Source organism: Antennarius striatus, chromosome 20, assembly GCF_040054535.1.
Source record: "Antennarius striatus isolate MH-2024 chromosome 20, ASM4005453v1, whole genome shotgun sequence".
Classification (NCBI taxonomy): Eukaryota; Metazoa; Chordata; class Actinopteri; order Lophiiformes; family Antennariidae; genus Antennarius; species Antennarius striatus.
In genome coordinates this window covers 13,500,001-13,526,881 of record NC_090795.1, presented here as the reverse complement: position 1 = coordinate 13,526,881, position 26,881 = coordinate 13,500,001, and the positions used below count along the sequence as shown (strand labels likewise).

The following is a 26,881-nucleotide window of genomic DNA, read 5'->3' as shown; positions in this document are numbered from 1 at the left end:
TGGTCTGATAGGGAATTAATTATTATTTTGACATTTTTTTTCTTTTTTAAGACCTCCATCTCTGTTTCAAGGATTTGAAACTTGGACTGGTGCCTCATCTTGGGCTGTCCCATTGGGTTTGGGTGACTTCCAAGCAGTGATTGCCAATTATAGATAAACTACGTGGTTTAGGTTTGGAACCACATGCATCTCGGTCAGATAGCAGGCACTGATACTTATCGTTATTCTCATCTGCCCTCTCTCTCTAACTCTCTGATCCAGAACTACTTCTTTAATCTTTCACTTCAGTGGCATGCAGGTGATGCAGGACAATATGAAGGCCTAACTATCAGACACATCCCACAACTGATATTGGGGGTAGGATGCATCTGCTGATTGGTTAACCCTTGTCATGTCTTGTCTGCCTTCATTTCCCTTTCAGCAGAGTTTTTAGATGGATCCTTTTAGTTCCGCTGTACCTTACAAGACAATGACAAGGTTGTCAGTGTTGTACCTTATGGTGACAAGCTCAGCCTACCACAATGAATAATTGACCAGTTTCCCATTTCTATTGCAAGAGTTTACTTTTCTTTTTTAATGGTTGGACACATTTAATGCTACTAACTAGCCAGAACACAGGGAACAGTTGAAGATTGAGTGATTGATGTTTGGACTCTGAACAGAAATGGAATGAAAGTTTCATAACATCGTGCCTTGGTTGAACATGAGTGTGTCGCCAGGGTGTTGCGTTTCTATCACTGCCAATCAGAAACTACTGCAGAGTCATTTGTCTGGGCGATGGCTGTTGATTGTACTCTTTCCCACCAAAGACGAAAACCAGACGTAAGTGGATGTTGGTTTATTGTTCAGTGTTTATCTGTTTTGCAGCCCAAGGACAAACCATTGCATCAACGAGTGATGCCCCATCTGTCATTGTCTGTATCATTTATATACCCTGGTGCTTCTGAATACTCAGCAGACTGTTTGTGGGTACAGAATGTAACTATCAGCCCAGAGACATGGAAACCAACCATTTCTCTGTTTTAAGAACAAACTGAAGAAAAGTTTTCTGTTCATCAGTCACGTCTTATCAGTTTTAATATTTGGTGCACCACCTATGAGTGACATACACACTGAATAATTTAGCTAAAATGGACTTTTTTAAAGTCTCTCTCCCTTGGATTTTGAAACTTTGTGGTGACAGTGTTTCAGAGATGGCAACCTCTGCCAGAGAGGGTCACAAAATGAAATACCAAGGGATTACTGTAAGGGGACCTTCTGGGGCCCTTTGGAGCCAGATTGTTTGTGCTAGTCTGTTTGCTAATGAGTAGCAAAACATAAACTGCAGCAAACAAGGAGAAAAGAAAAATGTTCCCCCTTTTTTTCTTTCTTAAGTTGGCCTCAAATTTAGGTGATGACTTCACACATGTTTCATTTCCACTGATGCACGATTTGGATGCTGCATATTGCTATGTTGCAAATCCATCCATCCATCAGTCCATCCATCCGTCCGTCCGTCCATCCCTCCATCCATCTTCTTGAAGATGAAACAACCGTAAGTGTCTGATCTTCTTTGAGTGTCACGGGTCTGCCAATCCGAGTTCGCTATGTGTGTGAGAAATGGTACACTTAGCATGCGTCGCCAGCAAAATACAGGGGCCACACATAAACAAACAACCACTCACTTCTATGGGCAATTTAAAGTGATCAATACACCAAAGCTGCATGTGTCTGGAGGTGGGAGGAAGCCAGAGAACCCAAAGCAAACCCAGACAGAAACAGGGAGAACATACAAACTCCTCACAGAAAAGATTTGAACTCTGAACTTTCTCGCTGTGAGGCATCAGTGCTACCCACTGCGCCACTGAGCTGCCAGTCAATGGATTCTTTGGGTTGATTTTACTTTTGCAAGAAATCCACACTTTTTAAGTGTAGGAATACAGTAGAGTGGATAGATGTGTTAGAATCATAGTACCCCTCCATACATCTCTTCAACTCTTCTCCAACAGTGATCCACCACCACTCCAACTGTGCATCATATCTCTCAGAGTAATATCGGAGATGAGTATACACTCAGCAGTGAGGATGTTGGGGTAGCGAGCTCATCATTAGCACACTGAAAGCACTTTGAAAACCCGTCAGCTCTCGTGAGACTACGAGCTGCCTTCTTCTACCTGAGTTAGTTGAGGGGCTATTAGTTATGTCAACTCTTAATCATACTCTCACTTGTAAATGGGGAGACAGGGAGCGCCCAGGGTGGGTGTTTAAACTGCTGAGAAGTGGGCATTCAGTTCACAGTCAGTGGGAATATCAGTATTAAAAACACTTACACTGTCATAATATCATCCAGGGCTTCTCATAACTAATTATTGCAACGCCCAGCACTGTTAAATGGTGAAGACAGTGTTTTGGTAATGAAGTGTGAAGTGCTTGCAGTGGTAAAAGTCTCTACTCAGCACTGCTGGGAATGTGCTACCAATACTATTCTTGTTATTACTTGTGCCAGGATCCCAATAAAGCTGAATCATATAGTGTATTTGTGTGAGTGTGTGTGTGTGTGTGTGTGTGTGTGTGTGTGTGTGTGTGTGTGTGTGTGTGTGTGTGTGTGTGTGTGTGTGTGTGTGTGTGTGTGTGTGTGTGTGTGCGTGCGTGTGTGTTCTTTGACTGCTTTATTACTTCCTGAGCTGGGCTGAGATCGATTCTGTAAGTTACTTGTGTCACACTTAAAGCAACACAGGAGCAGTGAGTTCCTGGTAGGCAAACAAAGCCACTACTACTCTATGACATGCAGCAACGGAGTCAAATGGTGGTAGCCATAACCCCATGTTAAAGAGCATGGGAAGGGAGAAAGAGGTTGTTTTCCCTGATGTCTCAGCACTGGTGATACGGCAGGAAGACATTGAGCTGGGTTATGTGTATGCCTTCACTTTCTGACTTATAGCATCCAAAACCGTTTCAAATGAATCTTCATGTGCAGTTTGTTTGTCCATAATGTAAAAGCTTTTACATTTATGTTTTGTTGAGATAAATTCTGTTATTAATGACACTGCTTTGACTGATAGACTTTTCAGTGACAGGAAGTGTTAGCAAATGTGATTAGAGACTTGAGTCGTCTGACCTTTTCTCCTATTGTATATGAGGTATTGTGGACAGGCGATGAGGAAAGAGTAGATTCTCACACTTTCTCCTTATTAGTGAACACTAACAATATCTCTCCTCTTGCTAGGTCAAAAATTGAACCTTCAAATTTAAAATCAGAGCTTGAGGTCTTTATTAATTGTCTTACGTGAACAGTAGCATATAAAGTTCACCAACTCTCCTTCCTCCCAGGATAAAAATCTGTCATTATGAATTGATGACATCATTTGAAGCAGTAGTCTAAGCTGTACTGATTTGGCATTTGGACAACAGGATAAGTTCTTATCTGACACAAACCCAATCACAAGCATGACTCTTAATGATTATCTAATCCTTCTTTCCTTGTATAAACTAAATGTTAAGAGACAGAAAGCCTGTTTTACGTATATCTTTAAGTGTATTAGACAAAAATGTAAAAAAAAAAAAAGTTTATTTTACAATCAATGAGATTGAACACATTTTTTTAATGAAGAGTTGTTTGGTAACTCATTGTGACCCTGATTTCATTTTTAAGTTTAACCCAAAGGAAATAGGTTTTCCTGATTTTACTGTTTTATTATAATTTTCACTATTCATTTAACTGAATAATAAGAAAGGTATACAGTAATCCCTCGCACATTCGAGCATCAACACGTGCGGCTTCACCTCATCTCGGATTTTTAGTAAGTAGTCATGTGATACCGTACGCGCATTCTATTGGTTGATGGCATCCAGAAGTGTGCTGTGTTCCGTGAGTCTTGGACTTCCATGAGACACAAAAGTGCTTTAAACACTCTATAAGAGCGTGGGAAAAGGTAATACAGATAAAAATTGGTTTAATATCAGTATGGGGAAGGTTCATAAACTTTAAATTACCGGAAATAATAAACTAGTTTGTCACTATATTGCAGAATTTTGTTTTTGCAGATGGTTCCTGAAACGCATTAACTGCGAGTAACAAGGGATCACTGTAATATAGTAATGCAAAAGACTTTCCAGCTCCATGCGTGTCATGAGTCAGTGTGGTTATTGCTATGAACATGGCAGAAGTGGGTCAAACTGGCTAAAGACAGTGCTTTATGTTGTCAGCAGGGTCAGTCCACTGGAGCTGGGTATTCAGCGTGTTTGTGTTCTGCTTCTTCATTTCACTCGACCTCCAAACGACCTCTTGACTCCTCCACCAAAATTAGTCCCAGTGTTCGAGACCTCCAACCTCTCTCTCACCTTCATCACTCTTTTTCTTCATGGAGGTCATCTGTGATGTTTGTCTGCTTCAATGCTCATGTGATGGAAACAGTCAGAGGCAGGTGTAGACACAGCTGACACAGAATGAAACCTATGTTTAGAAGCAGCTAATGCAGTCAGGTATTTAGTTGCATAGGTTAATGCGTATTTGCAAATTACAGGACAACAGTGTCGTGTGTGAATGTAGACAGCAATTTCTCCAACACACACCCAATTACTATGGGTGTGTTTTGTTCACTGCGAGTATTAGCACGGAAATGTGGTCTTGATGCAGACAAGTCCCATCTCACATAGTAATAGAGATGCATCACATTCATAATCAGACTTTTATTGAGATTATTGAGACATATCAGCAACAAATCATTACGAGAATCTGAAGAATATGGTTTTACTAAAATTATTTAATCTGACTTGATTTCCACTTACAGTATATCAGTAGAAATGATCTGGCTGGCTGTGCAAGATAAACTAAGGAAAAAGGTTATGTTTTCCTGTTTTCTTGAGGAAATAAAAAAAAAGACTGCTTATAATAGACAATGTTGTAAAACTGCTTGTTTTAGTAGGCGTGGCAGAATAATTGTTATTGTATGGAATCAGATAGAGAGAGATTTGTAAAATCCCGTTTATCCATAACATCCAAATTACAAGATAATCACGTTGACACAGAATCCAAAAGAGATTCACACAAAAAGGAATTCACATCTCAAAAACAAACAGTACTGTGTGTGAGAGAGAGATCCTCTTGGCTACAGCTTCATTCTGTCATTCCTTCTCCTGGTTTTCATCAGATCTCAGAACACTCCTCTTCCACGTTCCCACAATCATGATCATTTTCAGAGTACTTACTTTGGCTCACAATCACAGCTTTCATCAAACCAAGACATTTCTTGATAGTTGATTCATTGTTATTTTCTCATGGAACGTTCTCCCCAGGCCATTTGAACATTAATGGCAAATTAATAGGATAATTGGGGCTGACTTCTCAGCGGACTTCCTTTATGCTATACAATTGTTCAGAAACCACATGTTGGACTGAAGTTCTTGGACTTGAATGTTTGGATATGAGTGCCAAGCTGCTCCCTGTTGGCACAGATTACAAATGTATATCGTTAATGTGTGTGAGATGTTTTCTCTGGCCTACAAGCACTCAAATGGAAAAAGAATACATCATTGGCTCCCTACTCCTGAATAAATCCCGATTAAACTCATGTTTTGTTTTTTATTTTAGAATCACATTTATACTAGCAACTGATCTCAATCGTAAAGTCTTTCTTTTGCCTATTTGGTACTTGGTCAGCTATGGTCAAACATACCAGAGCTGCTTTGGATTGTCCTGTTTTACTCTGACAATGTGGATACAGCTTGACTGGAGGGGGCAGATTCCATGCCAACTTCGCCAAAGCCTGTTGCTCCAAACAGTCTTTGTCCTGTAGTCTTAAGTCAGCAGAGATCAAACCCACTGCTAAAAAACACATACAACCTGCACCATGTCCCTAGAGAGGCGTGGGAATAGTGTGTAAAGACTATTGGTCCAACAGTTCACTGTAAACAGGAGGTTTCCAGTTGAAAACATCCCATCATTCTTTGGGGCAGAGGGATGACCTGATTGGTGCTTTAAATGCAGTCAGGACTTAAGGTGAAGACATTTTTAAGCAACTTGCATTTTTATTTTGGTGAAAGGTTTTTCATTCAGACATCATTGCAATCAACAGATTCAGCCTTATTGACCAGTAATGGTTACTTATACAGTGCAAAAAGTTTGACTGGTTTTGTATTCAGGGTATTTACACATAAATTGAAATGGACAATAGTTTAAAAAAATAGGAAAAACTACTGTGACAACTTAATCCCTATGTATAAACAAACATACTGTATGTGTCAAGCTTATATTCCCACATAACACTCCAAAATCACCTCCTAAAACTGGTGCAATACAAACATTATTATATCAGCTCAAAACAAGCAAATTAACCCAACAATGTGACAGAGTCTGGTCAGTCAGGCGTTACACCAGAGCTACAACCCGCTAAACTTTGACATTTTGATCTGAGGCAAACTATTCTCTTACTTCAATAAAGATAAAATATCCAGAAAGTGAGAAGCTGAATTTAAATACAAATAAAATAAATAGCTAACTTCCATCTCAGGGTAACAACACTACGTGAAGTGAGTCATATAAGTTCTTCAACTTTTTATAAATGGAAATATGAGTGTGTCCTGAAAACTGCAGCAGAAAAAACAACAATTTTGAATTGAATTACTAATTCTTGCTAAAAGGTTACGTCCGTATTTCATCATTTGATCCAACCATTCTGCAGGGTCAAATTGTACCTTTCCTCTAAGCAATACAATGCAAGAAACTCTGCAAACTTTAACCATGCATGCACTGAGAGGCCGTCACCAATTTGCTGTCTTGAGTTGCAAATCAATTTCTTTTTGGTGCATGACACAGCTCTCACACTTCTCTGTGAAATCTGTCCTAGAGGTATATGATATAAAAAGCTATAGAGAGTGACTATAGTAGTGATTTATTGACATTTGCACCTCAACCTCTTTCTCTCACTGTGACTCCAACGTAATCACAATGAAACCAACACTTTCCTCCAATAGGAGAACATTGTATCTCTGCCATTAACAGCAATTAAAAGTAAGACCGATCACACCATCTCTGTGTTCACTATTGGAGCAAGTCATTCCTTTCAGGCATCATGGTAGAGAACTTCTGTCTGTGTTGCTCAAATTTGCTTTAACTTGTTGCATGAAAACTAATCTGACCTGTTTGCTGATGTGGTAGTGAATCTGATTGGTAATTGATTTAATGTGTGTGAGCTGTGAGATTAGCATGTGTACTCACTGTTTGCTCCCAGCTTTGAACAGAAGAACACAGACCTCAGACCAGCACCCATATCACTCCGTCCACAGTGCTCCTTTCATCTCACGCACCAAATAACTTCCTGCGTCTCTCAATAAATCATCAAAGGTCCAGAATAACTTCAGGGGTCTGATGGGAGTTTGAATCTTTCAACTTTGCTAAAAAGAGCAACTGGAGTTGGGATATTTATGTTCACAGAAGAGGATGAAGTCGATCTCATGGCTGGAATGTTTGCGATATGGATTTTTTTGTACATGCTGTTTGGAAGCTACAGGAGAATGAGCTCAATGCGTCAGCTTCTGTATGTCCTGCCAGAAATAAAAATTCACTCACAAACTCATCACCCTCCAATCTCTGCTTGCACATTGGCTGTAGCAGTTACGTCTCATACAGTTTAGAACTGTTAGCTGCAGAATATACTGTCTAAGCTGTGTCTCTTCTCACTGACGGTTTAACTCGCTCATATTAAGAGTGAGTTTACAACAATAACCATGTAATACATTATTGTTCTTAAATTTGGACATTATAGTCAGTGTTAAATCTGGCTTAAGTGATTATACCCGAGGAAGTGCCAACTTTGAAAAGAAATTTCGAGGTTTGGAGTAAGAAAATACTGACTGCCTTCTCCAACTGGTCAATGCTATTTTATAATTGTGTTGTATTGTGAATAGTGTTAACACTTGTTTTTGGCAAGCAAAATAATAAGTTTGGATGGTAATTGTCGATGGGCAACATGTTGTGACTGTTTTTTCTGGTTTTCACGTTTTAAGTGCTACCTTTGGGGATATTGTACCTTGTCTGGGTTCTAGAATTTTTTCAGAATATGATATTAGACTCAGGAACACCCAGGGATGTAATTTAACATGTTTTTTAAACTGTGTGACTGTGAGTGAGGCGGCTTTTCACTCCAGCTTTTTATACGTAGACACATGAAGGTGATTATATTTTCTTCAACACGCAAATCAGGAGATAGAAAGGGCTTTAGTTAGAAGAAGTGTTAGTTTATCTCAGCATTGTTAGTCTTATTTGTTTACTCTGGGAGTTGCAGTAAATTTGACCAACCAAACTGGAAGTATTTGAAGCTTTGGTTAGTTTCTATACTCCTGTTTGTCTCTTGGTATTTTCAAAGTGGTGTTTTTAATTATGAGCTACTTGGCCGCATACCAAGATGAGATTTATGGCTCTTTTTGCACTGGAAACCTAATGTTGTGGTCCAGTCGTAATGAACAAACACACAAAAGACTGTTTACACGGAAGGTGCTGCTGCGGAGCTGTTTCTGGGTCGAAAGAGGGTTGTTTGGTTTGCTGATTAGAAACTCCCCACAGCGCTCCATGTAAGGTGGAGTCTCTGTGAGTCGGGTCTAAGTTGGGATAGACTGGAGGTGTAGTTATAGGAATGTCTGTCCCAATTTTCTCACGATGTTTCACAATTGCAAAAACAGTGAACACATTCAAAACGTAACTGGCAAGTGAAGCTTGCCTTCCCTGAAATTGATTATGATGATCAGTTTTTTTTTTTTAATACAAGAACATCAATCATGAATATATGCAATTGTTTTGCTGCTCTCTGGGCTCTTAGCATAAGCAAAGCCTTAACCTTGGCCAGATTTGATTTTGGGAGTAAACTCTTCTTCTCTATGAGGTCTCCATTGTTGCTGAAGGGTGTAGGCATCTGTTGCAGGAGGCCCTGTCTCTGAGGAAGGATTAACTTGTGACTTCTCTCTGTCTGAAGTCTGTATTGTCTTTCTGTCAGGACTAAATAGTCAGTCTGTGTCTTTACTTTGAAAGCATGGTGTTTGACTGTAGGAAGAGAGTAAGTGCTAGTTTTTGATTGAAATATGGTAATGGTACATAAGACAGTATTCTACTTCTACCAATACTACTAGTCGTTCAGAAATTTTTCACTATAAATAAGTCTAACTTGATGGATAGTTGCTAACATATTTATTGCTCAAATCGTCCTGTTAAACATGCATGAGGGAAGCATGGCGGGACAGTGGTTAGCGTTGTTGTGTCACAGCAAGAAGGTCCTGGATTTGACTCCACATGTGTGGAGTTTGTATGTTCTCCCTGTGTCTGTGTGGGTTCCGTTTGGCTTCTCCAGCTTCTTTCTGCCAACAAAAAATTGCAAATTAGGTGAGTTGGTCACTATAAATTGTTCATAGGTATTAGTGTGTGTGTGCATGAGTGGTTGTCTATTTGTGGCCCAGTGATGATGACTCATTCGGGGTGTACCCCACCTCTCGCTCCAGCATCACCCAGGGCCCATACCTCAGATCAGCTGGTGAAGACGAGACAATCATGACTGTCTAGACTTGTTTTGATTGGTTCGCAAAGTTCTGCATGAGCGGTCACAGGTGAATAGAAAGCTGATGTTGATGTATATTCTAACTGAAAAGTGACCTTTTCTCTTCCCAGATCCAGATACATATGGTTTTCCAGTGTTGTATTTCTAAAATTAAGAGTCTGGTCATAAACAACGTGTTTACCCATATACACATATGTTACTTTTCCATCCATCCATCTACTGATTTTTATTGTTCACATTTAAAAGGTCAACATTTGCTGTTTATTCATGTCTGCCCCATTTCAATCTCTGACAGTAGATCAGAGAAGACCAAAGCACTAAGAGATGTTCTTGACCCCCTCTGGACTGTTGTTGACCAGTTTCCTATTTAAGATCTCTCTATATTTCATCTCTTCCACAGTCCCGGTTCCCACCACTCCGGGGTTGTATAGTTTTCCCCCCAAAATTGAACTTTTTGTTCCCCTTTAGATGGTTCAGGTCAGGATGTTTTCAGTGGAAATCCCCCTTGCCGCACACAAGGGACATCAATATGTAGTCAGTGGTTGCAGAAAAGATTAAAATGGCTCAGTGCCATAATTTATTCAGTCATTGAACTGGTCCAGGCTTGAAGCTTTCAAAGTAGCCCAAGAAAAAAAAAATGCTTTTAGACATTTCATGAAACCGTGGTCGACTGGCATTTATATTTAAATCAGTTGGTTGTGAAAGCATGGACTCAAGATACCCCAGGGCCAGAGGGCCACAAGGGAAAATTCCCTCTTCATAGACCAGACAACCTTCATCCTCGGTTGGCTGATAGTGCCTTTATTCTAACTGTACTGCACACATTGGTATTCATAGTGACGGCTTTACTTCATTTATTCCATAACCTGCAACTCAAATATTACTGTGCAGAAAATTTCCATGCATTTTTGCACTTTTTATCAGTGACCTTCACCACAACGCAGGCTTTATGTTGTAATTTATTAATGATGTAAGTGTAAGTCTACATCAAAGTGTGAGAGGGGAAAAAAAATCTGTTGCACTGCTCTTTAAATCCCACTCCCAGCCATGTTGCAACACCCTGATTAGTGATATCATATCTGTTTTTTTAATTAAGACCATGAATGAAATTTTCTTGCCATAAATGTTAGTACAAACAGATAGTGCTGCCTGTAATATTATTTTCTATATAGATTTATTGATTTTTCTTTCTTGGATATTGTTACAACCACAAGAGAAAAGGCATTGGCTTGTTGCCTTCAGTGAAATCAGAGACTCTGGAGCAAATGGTGGCCTTGAACCCAATTCTCAAGTTTAAGCTTAACTAATTCCTTCAAGGTTAGGAGTGGCTACTCACAAAGATTTTCCAAATTGTTTCATCCCCACGAGGTGATTGGGTCATCCGAAGAGAGCAAGCGTGAATACACTTACACACTTACACGGTCCGTCTTTACTGTGTCCTTTCTGCATTAGTATGCTGAAGCATTCACTCCATTACCTTGAGTTGGCAGCCAGACAGGAGGACGGGACACTCCCTCCTCTTCAGGTGTATATAGGAGCTGCTTTATCAGCTTAATACCGTTTCAGTGATAGAAACTCCCCGGCTAACACATTAGAGATGACCCTCATGCCTGTCATCACTAAGTTGGAAGTTGATTTTGTTATATATTAGAGTCACTTGGGGAGACATGGAAAAGTGAAGTGAGGTAGATTTAACTACTGTAGACAGCAGTCGCTGGTCAGTGGTCAGAAATGTAAACTAGGACATTGTCCTTGCTAATCTAGAGTCGCTAGGACAGATCCATTATTATGATGATGATGATGATTATTATTATTATTATTGTTGTTGTTGTTATTATTATTATTATTATTGCTGTTGTTGTTATTATTATAGCAGAATTTACACTTCTAAGTGAAAACACGACTATAACAGGAAGGGCTAAAAGGCCTCTAAAAGAATGAGAGCATGTCTTTTAAGACTTCCCCATGCAGGAAGAGAAATCGCATCACCTCAAGTTTTAATGATGAATCCTATTGTTTTTTCTGACAATGCACTTGATTCATACCCCTACTTAAAATGCATTCCTATTTCAAATGCTGCCCAATCTTCCATAAAAATAGAAGAAATCCCCACTTTGTCAGTACAAAATTGATTGATTTGAATAACCTTACACATGTAAATGTTATCATTTTATACTAAATCATTTCAATATTTTTTTTCATGCTGCGTTATGCTGTGCATATATATTACTACATTTACCCACAGAGATTCATACTGACTGATATATTTCTCCTCCAATGAGTGTGAAAGATAAATAACACAAAGCAATATGAGGTAATGGCCTCTGGTGGGTCTGACCTATCCGTGTGGTGAATTGTGGTGTGTGTACATCTCTGTGACCCTGCAACCTGGCCATAATCCCTCACTACAGGGGCTAGATTAGGCCTTTGTCTTATTAGCCCCTCCAAACCTCCACGGTCTCGCTCCCCCTTCAGCCTGGATCGATGGTTGCCTCGGTCTGAAGTGGTGGCGCTGGTTATTAAACGTGGGACCAGACAAACCCTTGGTTGCCAGGATAATCCCATCACAAATTAAATGCAGCAAAATTGTTCAGGGAGAATAGGGAGGGGAGTGAATCTTCATATTGTGACCTTCTAGAAGGGCTGTGCACAAACAAATACAAACACTTAAACACACTCTTATTTATTATATGTTGAGCTGTTAGGATTTCAGTCATGCTGCATCAGCATCTTATGAAAGACAAGCCTCACGTAATGTGGATATGCGTAAGGACACAACCACATGTTTAAACATGGATTCATGTGGTTTAGAATTGTTCATACGAAGTACATCCTTTAAGCTGCAGGTCTCATTCATGTGTAACTGAATCTGTGGTTGTGTGATCTGAGTAGGTGAGCACAAAATCAAAAAAAGTGACAGTGAAAGGAAAGCAGGCCCTTTCATTGTCAAATTATTAATTTTTTGTAGTCATTGAGTGAAAACATTAACAAACAAATAGACCATTTGTCCCGTTAGTAATGTCAACATCTGGAAACAGTCATATTAGATGATGAAAGATCGTTGTTGTCATGGTTTCAAAAGACCCAGATAAATGTCCAGTGAGAGTTGAGCCTTAAGGCTTTCTGGGAAATACACCAAGACTTTTAATCAGGGTCAAGTATCTTCAACTCCCCCATGTTCAAAGTATCTCCAAGAAATTTGTTTTTTTTAAACCCCGACTTTACAATTTATTCCTATTCCTTTTCTGTATGGATCCCACTCTGACTGGCTTGCCTCTCCGTATCTGTGTCATGTGGGATAACACTGGACGTTAATTACTCTCTGAATCCACTGTCTGAGGTGAATGCCATTAGAGCCCTGAACTGAACATGAACCAGCACTTACATAGTGGGGCCAAGGTCTATTACAGTAAATGCCATTATTGAATTTTCAACCCAATTTAAGAGTAAAAGCACAATGACTGGTCCTCCTGCTGGAAGCTGCTTTCTTTGCTCAATTTCCAAAATTCCTTCAAGGAAACTAGCAAACAATGATTAGAACAAGTTATTATATTTCTAACAGGGAGAAACATATATTAAAAGCTGTCGTTTAATTTTATTAGCATGGTTCACAGTCATTCAAAATGTTTTAGTGAAGACAGTGAAGAAAGGTGTCCACTTGGAAAGTGTGATTTGAAGCTACTTGACTTTATTTCATGAGAAAACGTGGATTTAACAGGTCACGTTAATTTGGAAAACATTTGAACCCCCTGTTGGCAACTAAACTCGTTTGCAGTGAAACTTCATAGACATTTCCAGATGTCATCACATTGTCATTTGCATATTAACTATCCCTGCCAGAATACCCCTGAAGGAGGAGAGGTGCCATTACACAAACTTTGACAACACATTTCTTTCAGATTAAAACAGGATAGTGGAGGATTGCAACAACCACACCATGGGTTTAGGACGTGGGACTGATACAATGTCAAGCCGAGAAGTCCAGAAGGGTTTTTATAATATGCATCTTAAATTTAATGACCAGCAATGTGGTTTAATCACTACTAAACTACTCTAAAATTGAGTAGGAGTAGTGAAAGAATTTAGCATCACTGAGCAGAAGACATCAATAAAAGGTTTACGGGTGAATAAAACGACCGTGCTGTAATGTCACTGACTGCTCTGGCCCACCTCTCTCTGGCCCTCTCTAGGTTCTCCTTCCAGTAAGTCCACCACAACAACAAACATATTCTTTACTTTCTAGATAAGTAGCATCGTGCTGTTAAGCATCACATCAGTAAATGTGTCCATGAGTCGTCGCAGAGGACATGGATGAACATAAATTATCTTTTTATTCGTGGCATCACCAGCCAAGAATGTCAAAACTCAGAAACCACGGACCATGAAAATATTTTTATATCAAATTCCATTTCTTGATTTCTGCAATGACATCATGGTCACAGTCAAGGGAAGATGTTTGCTATAGCAAATAAATTATGTGGAAGTGAGAACTAACAGAAAATAAGGAAATATGGGATTAAACAGTAGAACATGGATGAAAGGATGTGAGTCACCCAGGGTCAAGAGAGCTGCTTTATTGTCTGGGTGAATACTAAAAGTAAGAATGTGATTTTTTTATTTTTGTTTTTTTTGTCTGGGATACACACATGCTGATCTCACCTTTTATATTTGGGATTTAGTCACATAATTATTGGAATCTTCAATCCTGGCTACGCTGCAGGCATCCACAGGAAGCACTTAACGGTGGTATTCATAACTCCCGGTTTTGTCACGGTAATAAATGCGCACAAGTTGCAGCACAACATAAGCCGTGATTAAAATGCATTGCCTCCGCCGCAAACACGCGTCTCTGGTGTATCAGATGGAAGCTTAGCTGCGGCATATGCTCACAGCAATGATCTGCCGATGGATGACAGGTGGCTACCCAACTATTTGCATAATTGCTGGTGTAACACACCAGGCTGCAAGAACGTCATAAACAAATCCATATTTTTGGGGAAAATCCAAATGATTCCTACTAAAGCTGAGGGATATTCTCACTGCCTTCTCTTGTGTAACAGAAATCAGCTGGATTCCTCACTAAATCACTTAAACCATAGTGTGAATGGTGGAGCCACTTCATTTTGTTTGACAGTTCTGATGTAAGAGGAGACTGTTACACAGTTTGAGTTGAAGATCCGTCAGTGCTGCAGCTTTAGGAATATTTCCTGTTGGGTTTCTTGACAATTTTTTTGGTGGGGGTAAGTCCCAAATTCAGTCCAACTTTCCTGGATCAGGTTCAGGCGGTAATGCAGCATGTAAGACTGACCCTCATTTTAAGAGTCAAAGTATGATATGTGAGCAACTTTGCTGTAATTATGATTACTATTGTTATGTTTGGAGTGGGTTGGCTTTGCCTCAAATACATAATTTTTTCCCCAATATTTTTATAGTCCTCTCAGTAATTTTCCAGCTGAATGTATATTTACAGTGTATATCTTTCACTATAGCAGGCCTTGAGCCAAACCAAACTCTCATAGTAGATTTGTACAGTGTTTCCTTTTAGGCTCAATATACCTTTTATGGAAACAAAACTATAATTACTACTTTCCATGTCTCAGTTGACCTTTGGTATAATTGAGACACTGTGGGGGTGTTATGGCTGCCAGACAGAACAGTGGCCCCAGAAATATGCCATTATTGGAACACTTAGTACAGCTATATTAAGTGTTCTGCTCGAAATGGGGATAGTATAACAAGTGGTTTGATATGTCTGTAAAGTACAGCGTCCTCTGTTTTTGCCATTCCCCCATTCTTCCCTTTTCCCTTATCTCTTTTTTTTCTACCCTCCACAGACATGCCTCTCCACGTCCGTCGCAGCAGCGACCCCTCCCTGGCCGGCCTTCCTCTGGGCGAGGGTCCAGTGGTTCCAGACGAGCAATCCCGAAGGAACCCAAACCACTTCTCCACAACCACCAACTTCCAAAAGCTCAACTACAAACTGGCTGCCGGGACAGGCAGCCTGGAACGAAAGGTGACATATATAAACCTGTCCAGTGATGCATTGCTAACTTCAAATGTGTGCAAAGTCTGACTTCAGTCTGCTTAAAAGAAAAACATGGGCAAGTAAAGCTATGAAGCTGCAGTAATTCTGTGTTACTCCTCCGTAATATACAGTATATACAGGCTCAAACATCACGTTTTTTTCTGTTGCGCTGTAGATGCACTTGACCTGCATCACATATATTATCAGACATACATTTACACCCAGCAGCCTCCCAATTTCACTTCTTCAATGCTCTCTACCCTCATTTTCATTCCTTCTCTTCTCTGCACCCCAAATTACCGTTAGATATAAACCAGTGCTGCCCTGCTTTTAGATATCCAGCAGTGGCATGGATATTCTTTATCTAAACCTCATTCTCTCTGATAACAACCCTTCCTGTCTACCAAAAAGACGAGCCAAGATTGTTAAACAGTTTCCCTTTGTTCAAAATTCACCTTTTCTTAGGTCTTTTAAGCCAACGATTATGAATCTTAAGAAAAGAGTACCTTGGGTACGTCCTCCCTGTGGCTTTTCAATGAGAACGGATACCAATTAACTCATCAGAATGGCTGCCCCTGTGCTGTGCTGACAGATTTTAACTTCTTGCTGAGAAAGAGACATGTTCCCAATGAAACATGGAGGTTAGAGAAGGAGATGATTGAGTGCTAGGAGCGTGACATGGCAAACCTTCATGTGATTAGCAATTCTGGAAGCTGTGTCTGATAATCCTATTTCAAGACACTTTAGTTGTCAGAGCCCCAAGAATATAACAGCACAGTCTTTAGCTTTGGAGAGAAACGATGGAACTAAAATTATTAGGCCTTTGAGATGAGAGGTGTTTCTTTTCTTGTTTGTTTTTGCTTGTTTACCGATGTTAAAGCGACAAAATAAAATAAGTTCAAATATAAAAACAATACAACGAGGATGTAAGCATCAGCCATTCTGCATGTGACCTGTCTATTCTACCCTTTTATTTGCTCCTGACAAATTTGATTGCTTTAGACCGCAGGTTAATAGGGGTTTTGGGTTTCAGGGTTTGCATAAAGGATTTAAGAGTAAATTATTATGTAGATTACATAGAATAAAATAAACAAATGAAACACTGCACAGCAAATGTCAGTACCTGTTTGGATTGACATAGTTGTAGCTTTCATGCCCTGCAATGCTAGTAAATGTGCTTCAGCCTATTTGTGCACCACGGGACTTTCTTGACACATTGCCGTCTTGAGGCGGCTGCAAATGGCTGTCCCATTGTTCAACAAAAATCTAGTACAAAGATAATGTTCCTTTATTCACACTGCTTACATACCAGATTAGTCAAACACAAAACAGAGATATGTTTTGACACTTTAAGAGTCTGAGAGAGTTTTTTTTTTTTTTTTTTTGATATTTTAAACACTGCAGAAAATATCATTAGACATTTAGGCACAAAGCCAAAGGTGTATTTAAACAGTGCAGGACACTGTATGTATATTTTGGATTTGAACATTTTTCAGACAACTGTGATGGAACCGTTGACTTGTACTGGCCATGAATGTGAACAAGCTATATTAATAAGTATTAAACCCTGACTGAGGAGATTTCATGCAATGCGGTTCAGTTGCTGTGCCTTCTGCGTGAACGTGCATAGCATCTCTCTTCATGTGGAGACACGACTTACCCATCCTCCTACTGGTGGATCGCTGCTGGTGATGTAATTAATATTATTTCTCATTTAGAAGAGTAGGTCAATCACCTTTGTCTCATATAATAATCAGAATGATCATTTAAGTCAGAACAATATTAAACTTAATGATATGTCCCCATACAAGCATCTGTACATTTGTTCACATGCAGTGATATTGAGTTGCTAATGGTTTAGAGGACTGGAGGCAGAGGATTCATTGGCCAAGGACATGATGAAGATGTGGAACAGATCCAGTGAGGACTGACAAGATGAAGACTGCTGCAGTTGTCAGCAGCTGCCCTCTAGGTGAAGGTTGGGAATGGAAGACGACAGTCACATCGATTGAAGTTATGCAAAAGCAGTATTTTGATTAGTTAATAGATTAGATACAAACCTTTTTTTCCATAGTATATGTCTAGACTATGAAAAGTGCAGTTCGACATCTTTTACTATCACTTCAATCCATCCATGGGTTGACTGTCAGGAAAGAGTGATTTTGTACAGCTTGGTTATAGACTGAATAATCTTCAACATCCTGAACCATTTTGGTGAAATTTTCTTGAGTGGGTCAGTTGAAATGCTATTCAAAAAAGGCTAAAGTACATTTTTATGACTTAAATATACATTTCATGTGTGAATCAAATGTTCAGGTTTTACATTTTCACTATTGACTTTCGTCTGCAGTAGGTGATCACTTTTCTGAATTAGATCCATTTAAGTGATGTACACATCAATGCTGACAGCTTTGACAGGGAATAAGCTTAGGAATAACATTTTTATGGCATTAATATTTCGGCCTTGAGCATTTTTTTTTACTAGTACATTTAATTTTTGTAATGGGACTGGGGATTGTTTTTCTTGATTTTTTTTTTAGTTTGACTGATTCATTGTCATTCAAACATAAAGCTTCTTTTTATGCAATCAACCAGATATATTACAAGTATTAATTGCCTTTGACTTGCAAGTACATATTGGACCAAACATACAGTATATGCGTCGGTATTAGGTTGCTAAAAGAATATGGACACAAGCCATTTATTATAATGTCTTGTCAGTCTTTTGGGGAGGGTTCTTTATCATCTACGCTCTGTTCAGTTCATTGTAGGTCTAGTTAAGGCCAAGTTCTGCTAAATTTCCAAATATAAGCCAACAGGAACCCTCAGTCATCAGCTCACACTGCAAACTCATTGTATCTCCAAATGACTTTACAATACCTCGTACTCCTCATGCTTATCACGGTCGGCTTAGCGGATTAGGGAGTGGATATGAGCCCATTGATTTAGTGCTACCTCTCTGGTATCTGTGTTTCTCGCATTTTATGATCTGATGAGTCGTTAAAGGTTGTGGACAGGGGGTTCCCTTGTCGCGCTGGGCTGCTCAGCGGGGATCAAGGCCACAGCAGCCGTCTCGTCAGGGCCCACATGTCTGGCTGAGTTTTATGGTCCCGTCTGCAGTTCTTCCTTAGTCCTTGTTACACACAACATTCAACCGAAGTAAAACACACATGGCATTGCATATCATGCAGGAGACAGGGATGTCTCCTCTGCTTTCTCTTGCTGTCTGTCTTTTTTTTTTTCATTGTTTGCTGCAAAATTTTCACTCAATTGAAGTTTTTCCTTCCCCTTTTTGGCTGCCTGTGGGACCACAAGACGGGACACGAGATTTTATTTTCCTCTTTCTATTCTTTTGTCATGTAATGATCTTAAATAAATCTAATATATTCTGTCTTGCAGCATTTTGGTGTTCCCATCAAGTCATTTGTTTTGTTGTACCCTTTGTGAATAACTGTCTAGCTTTGATTTTTATGATTCATTTGCTTTAGTTCTTTATTCAAAATCAGGATGACCTTGAGCGGTCAGGATTAAAATGCCAAGGCGAGCATGTCAGGAATGTAATCTCACGTGCTTGCATATGTTTTTTGTCCTTGTGGCCATTATAATACATCTGCTAGTGACATTACTTTGACAGGATCATTTTAGAAGCTGCTTTCTGTGTAATGGAAGAGCTCAGCTGTGGCTGTCTTATTATGAGAGGCCTCTTATTAGCAGCTCAGGTTTAGCAGTGGGGAAGGGTGAGGGTTAAGGGTGGAATTAAGTGAGACTGGAATGATCAACACTGGTTTGGTGTGTGGCAGAAGTCCAAGATGAAGTCTGTCACTGAGCTGCTGCAGATTGCACAAAAATGAAAACCACCCTCCTGAAATGCCAAAAAATAAGGAGAAACATCAGTCTATGAAATTGTTTGTGGGGAGCAGATTTTAGGCTTCTCGTTTTCCGCCTAGTCATTTGTTTGCGGTGTAACTTAACCTTTCTTTTGACATTAACTACCATGCAAATGTCACGCAGTGACTTTAATTTTCCACCTCTTCCGGTTTCTTTGCAGGGTAGAGGAGGTCATGCCTATCGTAGTCTTCCTCGTGATGCAAGTGGCTGGTCCACTCAGTTCCAGAGAGAGATGACTCGATCTTCGCTCAGCGCGAACCATCCTATGGTGGACCGATGGCTGGACCGGCAGGAACAGGTAAGGAATGTTATGGATGCAAGATAGTAATATTTAATATCTTGAAAACATACGAGCTGAGCTACACTGGAAATGATGTGATTATTTTTGCTTTGAAGGGTGTCTCCCCCAATGCTGACCTTATGAGGTAGATTATTCATGATGTGACCATTAAACATTAATATCAGTGTCTAATAAATGCAATGATGTATTCATGTTGGGCCATGACTCGCTTTAAAATGAAATCAGTGCACCCCTATGGATAACACATACGTATGGATGCCATATTAGAACCTTCACAACCACTTGGCTGCTTTGTGCCCTAATATTGTGATAAAGCATATACCGCTGACGTGATATTAACATAATGAACTTAGCTGAGCATCGGAAAGTAGGACATGGTAGTCATAAAGCGTCATATCCAGTTACATAAGTAGTTAAGCACAGACGTGACAGTTAGTAGCTGATTTGTCACTCATCAATCTTCCTTGAAATAGATACTGTTACTGCCATCAGATGTCATAAGTTCATTCTAAGTAGCTGTACTTTTAATAAACTTGGGTCAGTCATCATCATCTTCTGTCTTCACACCTCCTTACTCAGTTGACACTTTGTGATCGTCTCGCTGCGAAACTCTCTCTCTCCCTTCTCTACTCCAACCATCAGAAGAGAAAAAAAATGCGTTCAAAAGTTATTAGTAGGTCTCTGCAGGGAAAGTAGAAATGACCTTGCACTAAACTCCCATTGAAGAGGCTGACTGTGTATATTCCCATCACTGCCTCGTTTACCTGCGTGGCCTATGTGGGAGGTATTGAAGAGATCCCACTTGCATCTTACGGATTCTGAAAATAGCAAGTCTGTTAAAAATTTAGATTGATCGGCTCAAGAGACGGAATGTGAAAGACTAAAAAAACCTTATTGACGCTGAAGCTTCCAAACTTACTCCTGCTTGCGGGAGGTCTGTCTACATCCATCCTTCAGTCTCGTTGAAGATAAACCTGGTTTATTACAGAGGCTGTTGTGTTTTGAATCCCTGTATTTTAATTCTGAAATGTTGCCTTGTGCAATTTCATCTGCAGGAAAGACAGTGCAGAATGTGTTTTTGTTCATCTGACGCAATTGTAGTAATGAAAAGGTTATCTACCTATGGCTCCTGACATTTTTCAGAGCTTTGTAACAAAAATTGCTCTACTTATTATTTTGGCATAAGCATATACATAAATGTTAAAACCACCAAATCCAACATTCCGGCTCAGTGATCAAACTTGCACCTTGAGAATTTTGTGTAAAATTATGTCAGAGGAGGAGTCACACCAACTGTGGATGTAAATACGTAAGGAGAAACCTTGTGAAGGCCACAGTTCAACTGGTGGCTAATTCCTGCTGCTTTTTGAGTCATAATGCCGTGACAATTGTACGACTACAGACTATTGTTTCTCATTGACAACTTTTATCTCAGTCTTTTATCACGGCATTATCCTCCCACACATGACACATGTTTGATATTATTTCTTTGTTTGTTTCATGGGCGTGCTGCACATCAACATCGTAAAATAAACATCCACTGAGTTTTTTAATTTGAAAGAGCTGTGGTAGTAAAACACTGGCTGAGATAATGAGTACATGCACACACACGCAAACACACACACACACACACACACACACACACACACACACACACACAGACACAGAATCAGACTATTTAATAGTTCTTTGGTATAGAATTGATTATTTATGTGTTGTATTTTTGATTTTTTTTTGTATTGTTCTGTTTCAAAAGTTAACATAAAATCAAAAACAAACATGTTTCTATGGGCTGGTGACTTGCATGCCATTATCTCAGAATCTTTCTTGAATGGACATACCTTACATCTCTAAGGAGTAGAGGTGTGTGATATGCTTGGACTGCACTGATATGTAAGTTGTTCTTTGAGCAATGTACAGCCTGACAATATCAAAAATGTTATTTACTTTCAAAAACCAGTCAAAAGACAAAGCATTTTGATCAACAAATTCCCTGAGAAACCGGGACTTATAACGTCACTTGCTTCCCTAGATTTACATTTAGTAGGCCTGACCACTGCAGCTATGAATTAAGAATGTGAAGTCGAGTTGATGAAATTCACAGATGTAGTTCTTTGCTTAAAACTTTCTTTGGAGGCTGGGCATTGACTCCGTCTGTCTGGACAGTCAGTGATTCTGCTGACATCAGATTCCAGAGACAATTAAGTCAGAGAGGGTTTTGAAGCTGAGCTGCAGAAGAGCAAATGTTGTACAACTTTTTTTTTTTTAATGTTGTACAACTTGAATATATTGGGATACTACTTGAGGAATCCCGTGGCTAATTGCACTAATTGCTCATGAAAACTATAATTAATGATATAAAAATGATTTTTTTTACCCTACTGATCATTATTGCGTTTTTGAAATGCAGTAATTTTTTTTTTTGTTTGGTTGATGACTTTTCTTTTGTGCAATTGTTCAGCGAACACCATGGTTACAAGGCTTTCTCCTGTGGTTACGTCCATTTCCCTCCTCATGTTTATCTAACCAGTCATTACATTCACTTTAATCTCATATGGTTCCGTCTGACCCTCCCGTCACTCCGGCCCCCCAGACCCCTGCCACACTAGTGCACAGGCGTCCTGCCAAATGTGGCGCGAGGACGTGCATTGCTTTATCAGGAAGTATATGCAGCATTAATGCTGGCCTATTTTTCCTGCTGACGACACACACACACACACACACACACACACACACACACACACACACACACACACACACACCTTGACCTTGACGAGGCCATTGTCATCAGTCAGTCCACAGGCAGAACTGACACCAGATGGCAATCATGTGAGGATTTGATTAAATCAAAATGTCCCAAATGGAAGGAAACAGATGTCAAAAATGTTTGCAAAATTTTAAAGGAGTTAATGTTGATTATCATGTCTTATTCCAGAAAATTTTCAAAATAAATAAATCTATTAAATTTCGCTGAAAATGTAGTTTCATATAATTTTGCCATAACATTTTGAGAGAGAGACAGAAAAGTGTTGCATAACCAAGTCTAACACATGCCTGAGCGGAAGAAGCTGTGATCAGACATCTTTTGATCGACGGCCTCTGTTTGTTGTCTAAATGAGACACCTTGTCTGGCACGTTTTTAAGGAAACCAAAGTGGCGAGTCGCCCAGTTAAAGCATCTAGTCAATGTGTTCAAATGAGATGAGTCCATTCAACTCTGAGCTGAGAGAAGGAAGCAAACAGCTTATGAATGCAGTGCTTTTCTATTTAACATCAACCACTTTCACCAGACAGACACAGATCTGGGAACAATTCCTGTTAAAACAAAACATAATATATCTCCCTTTTTTTACTTTCACTGTTAATTTACTCTGTTTTTTTTAAATTTTATTTGTGCCAGGAACCTTTATTTTTTAACAATTAAATTAGAATTAGAAATAACAGTATCATAAATCAAATAATATTTTTGAATACGATATGAAGAATATTTCATTAATTCAATAATATATACCTTTTGTGATGTGACTTGCTATAAATCTGATAATTTTTAAGATCTCTTAAGATCTCTCTAACTAATTTTACCTACCATTCTCCATTCTCACCCTGGTCAGTTGTCACCTCCCTAGTCTCAAGTAATTTGCCTGTGTCCACCCTAGTCTCACCGAGTTCACCTTTCAACTCCCTAGTCTCACATAGTTCCCCTGCCACCTGCCTGGTCTCACCTAGTTCACCTCTTACATCCCTAGTCTCACCTAGTTCCCCTGTGTCCTCCCTATTCTCACCTAATTCACCTGTGTCCTCTGGAGTCTCACCAAAAACACCTGTGTCCTCCTTCGTCTCACCTAGTTCATCTATGTCTTCCCTAGTCTCACCTAGTTCACCTGTGTCTTCCCTAGTCTCACCTAGTTCACCTGTGTCCACTGGAGTCCCACCTAGTTCCTGTCTCCTCCCTATTCTCACCCAACACAACTGCCACCTCATCCATCTCACCTGTCGCTCCACCTGCTTCAACCATTTCACTCCTAACCTCAGCTGTTACCTCAGCTATCTGTCACCGTTCCTACCTTTCCCACTTCCTATCTCACTCCTCACCTCAGTGTGATCACCGTTCCTCTTTCTGTCCTCCACCTGACGATCAGACGCTCAGCTCTCGTAGCGTCTCCCTGCTCCAGAGCACAGGGGCTTCACCACCGGGCAGCTGAACAGTTCACCGGTGGCGACGGTGGGAACCGCCATCACCACCAGGCGAGTCCTGCACAGTCGTGCTGTCATGGTTCGGACAAGCTTTTATAATATGCCTCTCCTCTCTCCAGCCAAAACATTGGCTGGAGAGAGGAGAGGAGGCTGGAGATAAGAGAGGAGGTCGTGAACAGCATGTAGTAATCTACCTTAACAATAGAGGGGCAGTTGAATTATTCCGCTTTATTGTTCAGGATCATGAAGACACAATGTGTTACAACAGCAGGGATTTGCTCCCAGAATTTTTGAATTGGAGACAGAACTTTTCTGTACAGAGACAGCTCTTTAATCAGGAAATGACCACTGATCAAAAGGTCATTTTTGACAAAGTGATCTTTGACTTCGGCTGCAACAAATGCATGACTTGTTTGAACAATTTACAGTTATTCCCCTTTCCGTCACTAACTTGACCTGTTCTACCTTCTCCACAAACAAAACTGCCCTCTTTATGTCCTCCACCATTCATGCCACCTACCCCACACTGCAAGAAGAGCCGAAACCCAACCCAAGCCCTTCCTCCTTCACAGTAAATTGAGTCCACCGGAAACCATGATGACTAGCAGAAGCCTGGCCAGGAAACACAGATGAAACAAAATAAATTAACTATAACTAACAGAAAACAACACTAAATAGTGCTAACACAACTAATAATATATCAAAGGGTGTCCTATACAACTATATATATCACACACATATAGTCTAGACCAGATGTATACCAAGGGCCTATGAACATGGAGGGACAGTCAAGTGTTGGGCTATGTAGCAGCTGCCAAGGAGCAGCTTGTGGGTTCGGTGCCTTCACACCACTCCAGGTTACACTCTAGAATGTGGTCTATGCTGGACTCCAAGTCTCTGTGGACTGAGCTACTGCCACCCCAGATGGACAGATAGATAGATGGACGAACAAACGGATGGACGTACGGAGAGATGGAAAGACATATAGATAAATAGATGGATAGATATGAGTTCTCCTCTGCATATCTGCAGCCCATCTTTTTTTTTTCTCTCCACTGCTATCTGCTGGATGCTTTGCTCATTTGCACCTGTGCATTTGGCTCAGATTAGTATGGGAGAGGTTTGATAAAACACAAGTCTGTGTTTTCTCTTTTTCTGTGTGGTAAAGTGCACAGAAAAACACAAGGACACATCCTCAAGAGCGCGCCTGTCTTCCCCAGGACATGGTCCTTTATTCTTACACACACATTTACAAGAAGACAGACAGGGGTGTACACATTTAGATGTACTCACCATGTACTTTTCCATTTCTGCCCAGTGGGCCTGACCAGTAGGTGCTGCTGTGTATTTAACATTGACTCCAAGCACACAACACCACCAAATAAGAAGAAAGGAAGAGACTTTTTTCTCTTCGTCCCTTTTTTCTATTATGTATTATATGTCTTTCAAGGCCTCGTGTTTCTCCTGCCAGCTCTCTCTTTCTTTGTTTTTCCAAAATTCAAACAGTGTTGAACATTTCATTGAACACACACACACACACACACACACACACACACACACACACACACACACACACACACACACACACACACACACACACACCCACGATAATCTGTTCAACAAGCTGTGCATTTGTGACTGGGTGGACCTTTATCCCCCTGTGAATGCTGCATTAATGGCAGCTCACCTCCAGTCCAGCTGAAGACTGGGGCGAGACACAATAACCACTCTTATCTTAATTAGCACTCTCTGCCGGGCCCCTGCTGGAGCATCAAGACCCCTGACCAACTAGAGCAGATCTATTTTCTTCCATTTCTCTCAAGGCCTGTGCTATTTTCTAAGCCTCATTAAGCAACGGTATCTACCCCTTCCCCACTAAAGTGGACCTGGTTAGTTTTAGCATTGTACTAACTTGTGCTTGTTATTTGACCCATCTTAACTTCAGTGAGAAAGCCTCTCCGCCCAGCACATTCCACTTCTCAACTGTTTCGTCTCAGATGACAAACTCAAGTTTGTATTTCAGTTTTGTGTTCAGCTTTTGTGTAGTTGACCTTCCTGAGCACTGTTGTGCTTCTCCTGTATTGTATGACGTGTAAATATTAAGTCACTCACAATGGCAGTTTTTCAAAATGAGTAAAATTCAATCTTCAACTTGTCAAAAACACAGACATGAATGAGTATATTATCCATATTACTGTATGTGCTAGTCGGTTTCTGTGCCTCAGCCTTTGGGCAGCAAGTCGACCCCTATAGGTCGTAACAGCATGTAGAATAAGAGAACAGAAGGACATAAATCAGGCTGTGTTCCTGCTTAAGGGGAGGTATTATTGAGCATGGACAGAATAAAACATCTTTGAAAGTTGTGCTGCTAAGTGCACCTGTGTCTCAAAGCCAAGCATCTACCAACAACAATGGACACAAAGTATTTGTCCCCCCACATTTCCACGATGACTTCTTTATAAAAGAGAAGAAATAAGCCTGCAATTGCTTAGAGGCTTGTTTCTTCCGAGAGGTTAAAGTAATATTGTCACAATAGCTTGATTGTTGCTTCACACAAACAAGTGACTACAGCAGGGGCCGGCATCACGGTGCAGCAGACGAAAACAGGAGGAGACAAGTGTGTTTATTTATTCATTTAGTTTATTCTGCTATGAGAGTGGAGACGACAGGTCAGCAATTCCAGGTCTCATACCACCAAGGTATTCCTCACTTGGTGGCAGACAGAATTGACAAATGAAAGAATTATAGACAACTACTCTAAATATTGATAGGGTCAATATGTATAGCAATCGACAAATTATTCATCATGATGCGTTTAAGCATTAAAAAAAATACTGCATGTTTTATTCACTACTTTGTGTTACTTTGAAATGTTTCTAAAACCTCCAAAGGATTCGACAGTCCCATCCATGTGCCTTTTTTTTCCATTACTTTGTTATTTATTTATTTATTT

The 26,881-nt window shown here is 40.0% G+C and overlaps 1 protein-coding gene across 1 annotated transcript in view; it reads left to right on the top strand.

The window, feature by feature from the left end:
• LOC137587503 (partitioning defective 3 homolog) overlaps window positions 1–26,881 on the top strand; it is a 295,372-nt gene that overhangs the window by 96,484 nt on the left and 172,007 nt on the right. The window contains exons 4-5 of the mRNA XM_068303945.1: window positions 15,356–15,534; window positions 19,595–19,732. Coding sequence (XP_068160046.1) covers window positions 15,356–15,534; window positions 19,595–19,732 — 317 coding nt within the window. The remainder of the gene's footprint in view (window positions 1–15,355; window positions 15,535–19,594; window positions 19,733–26,881) is intronic.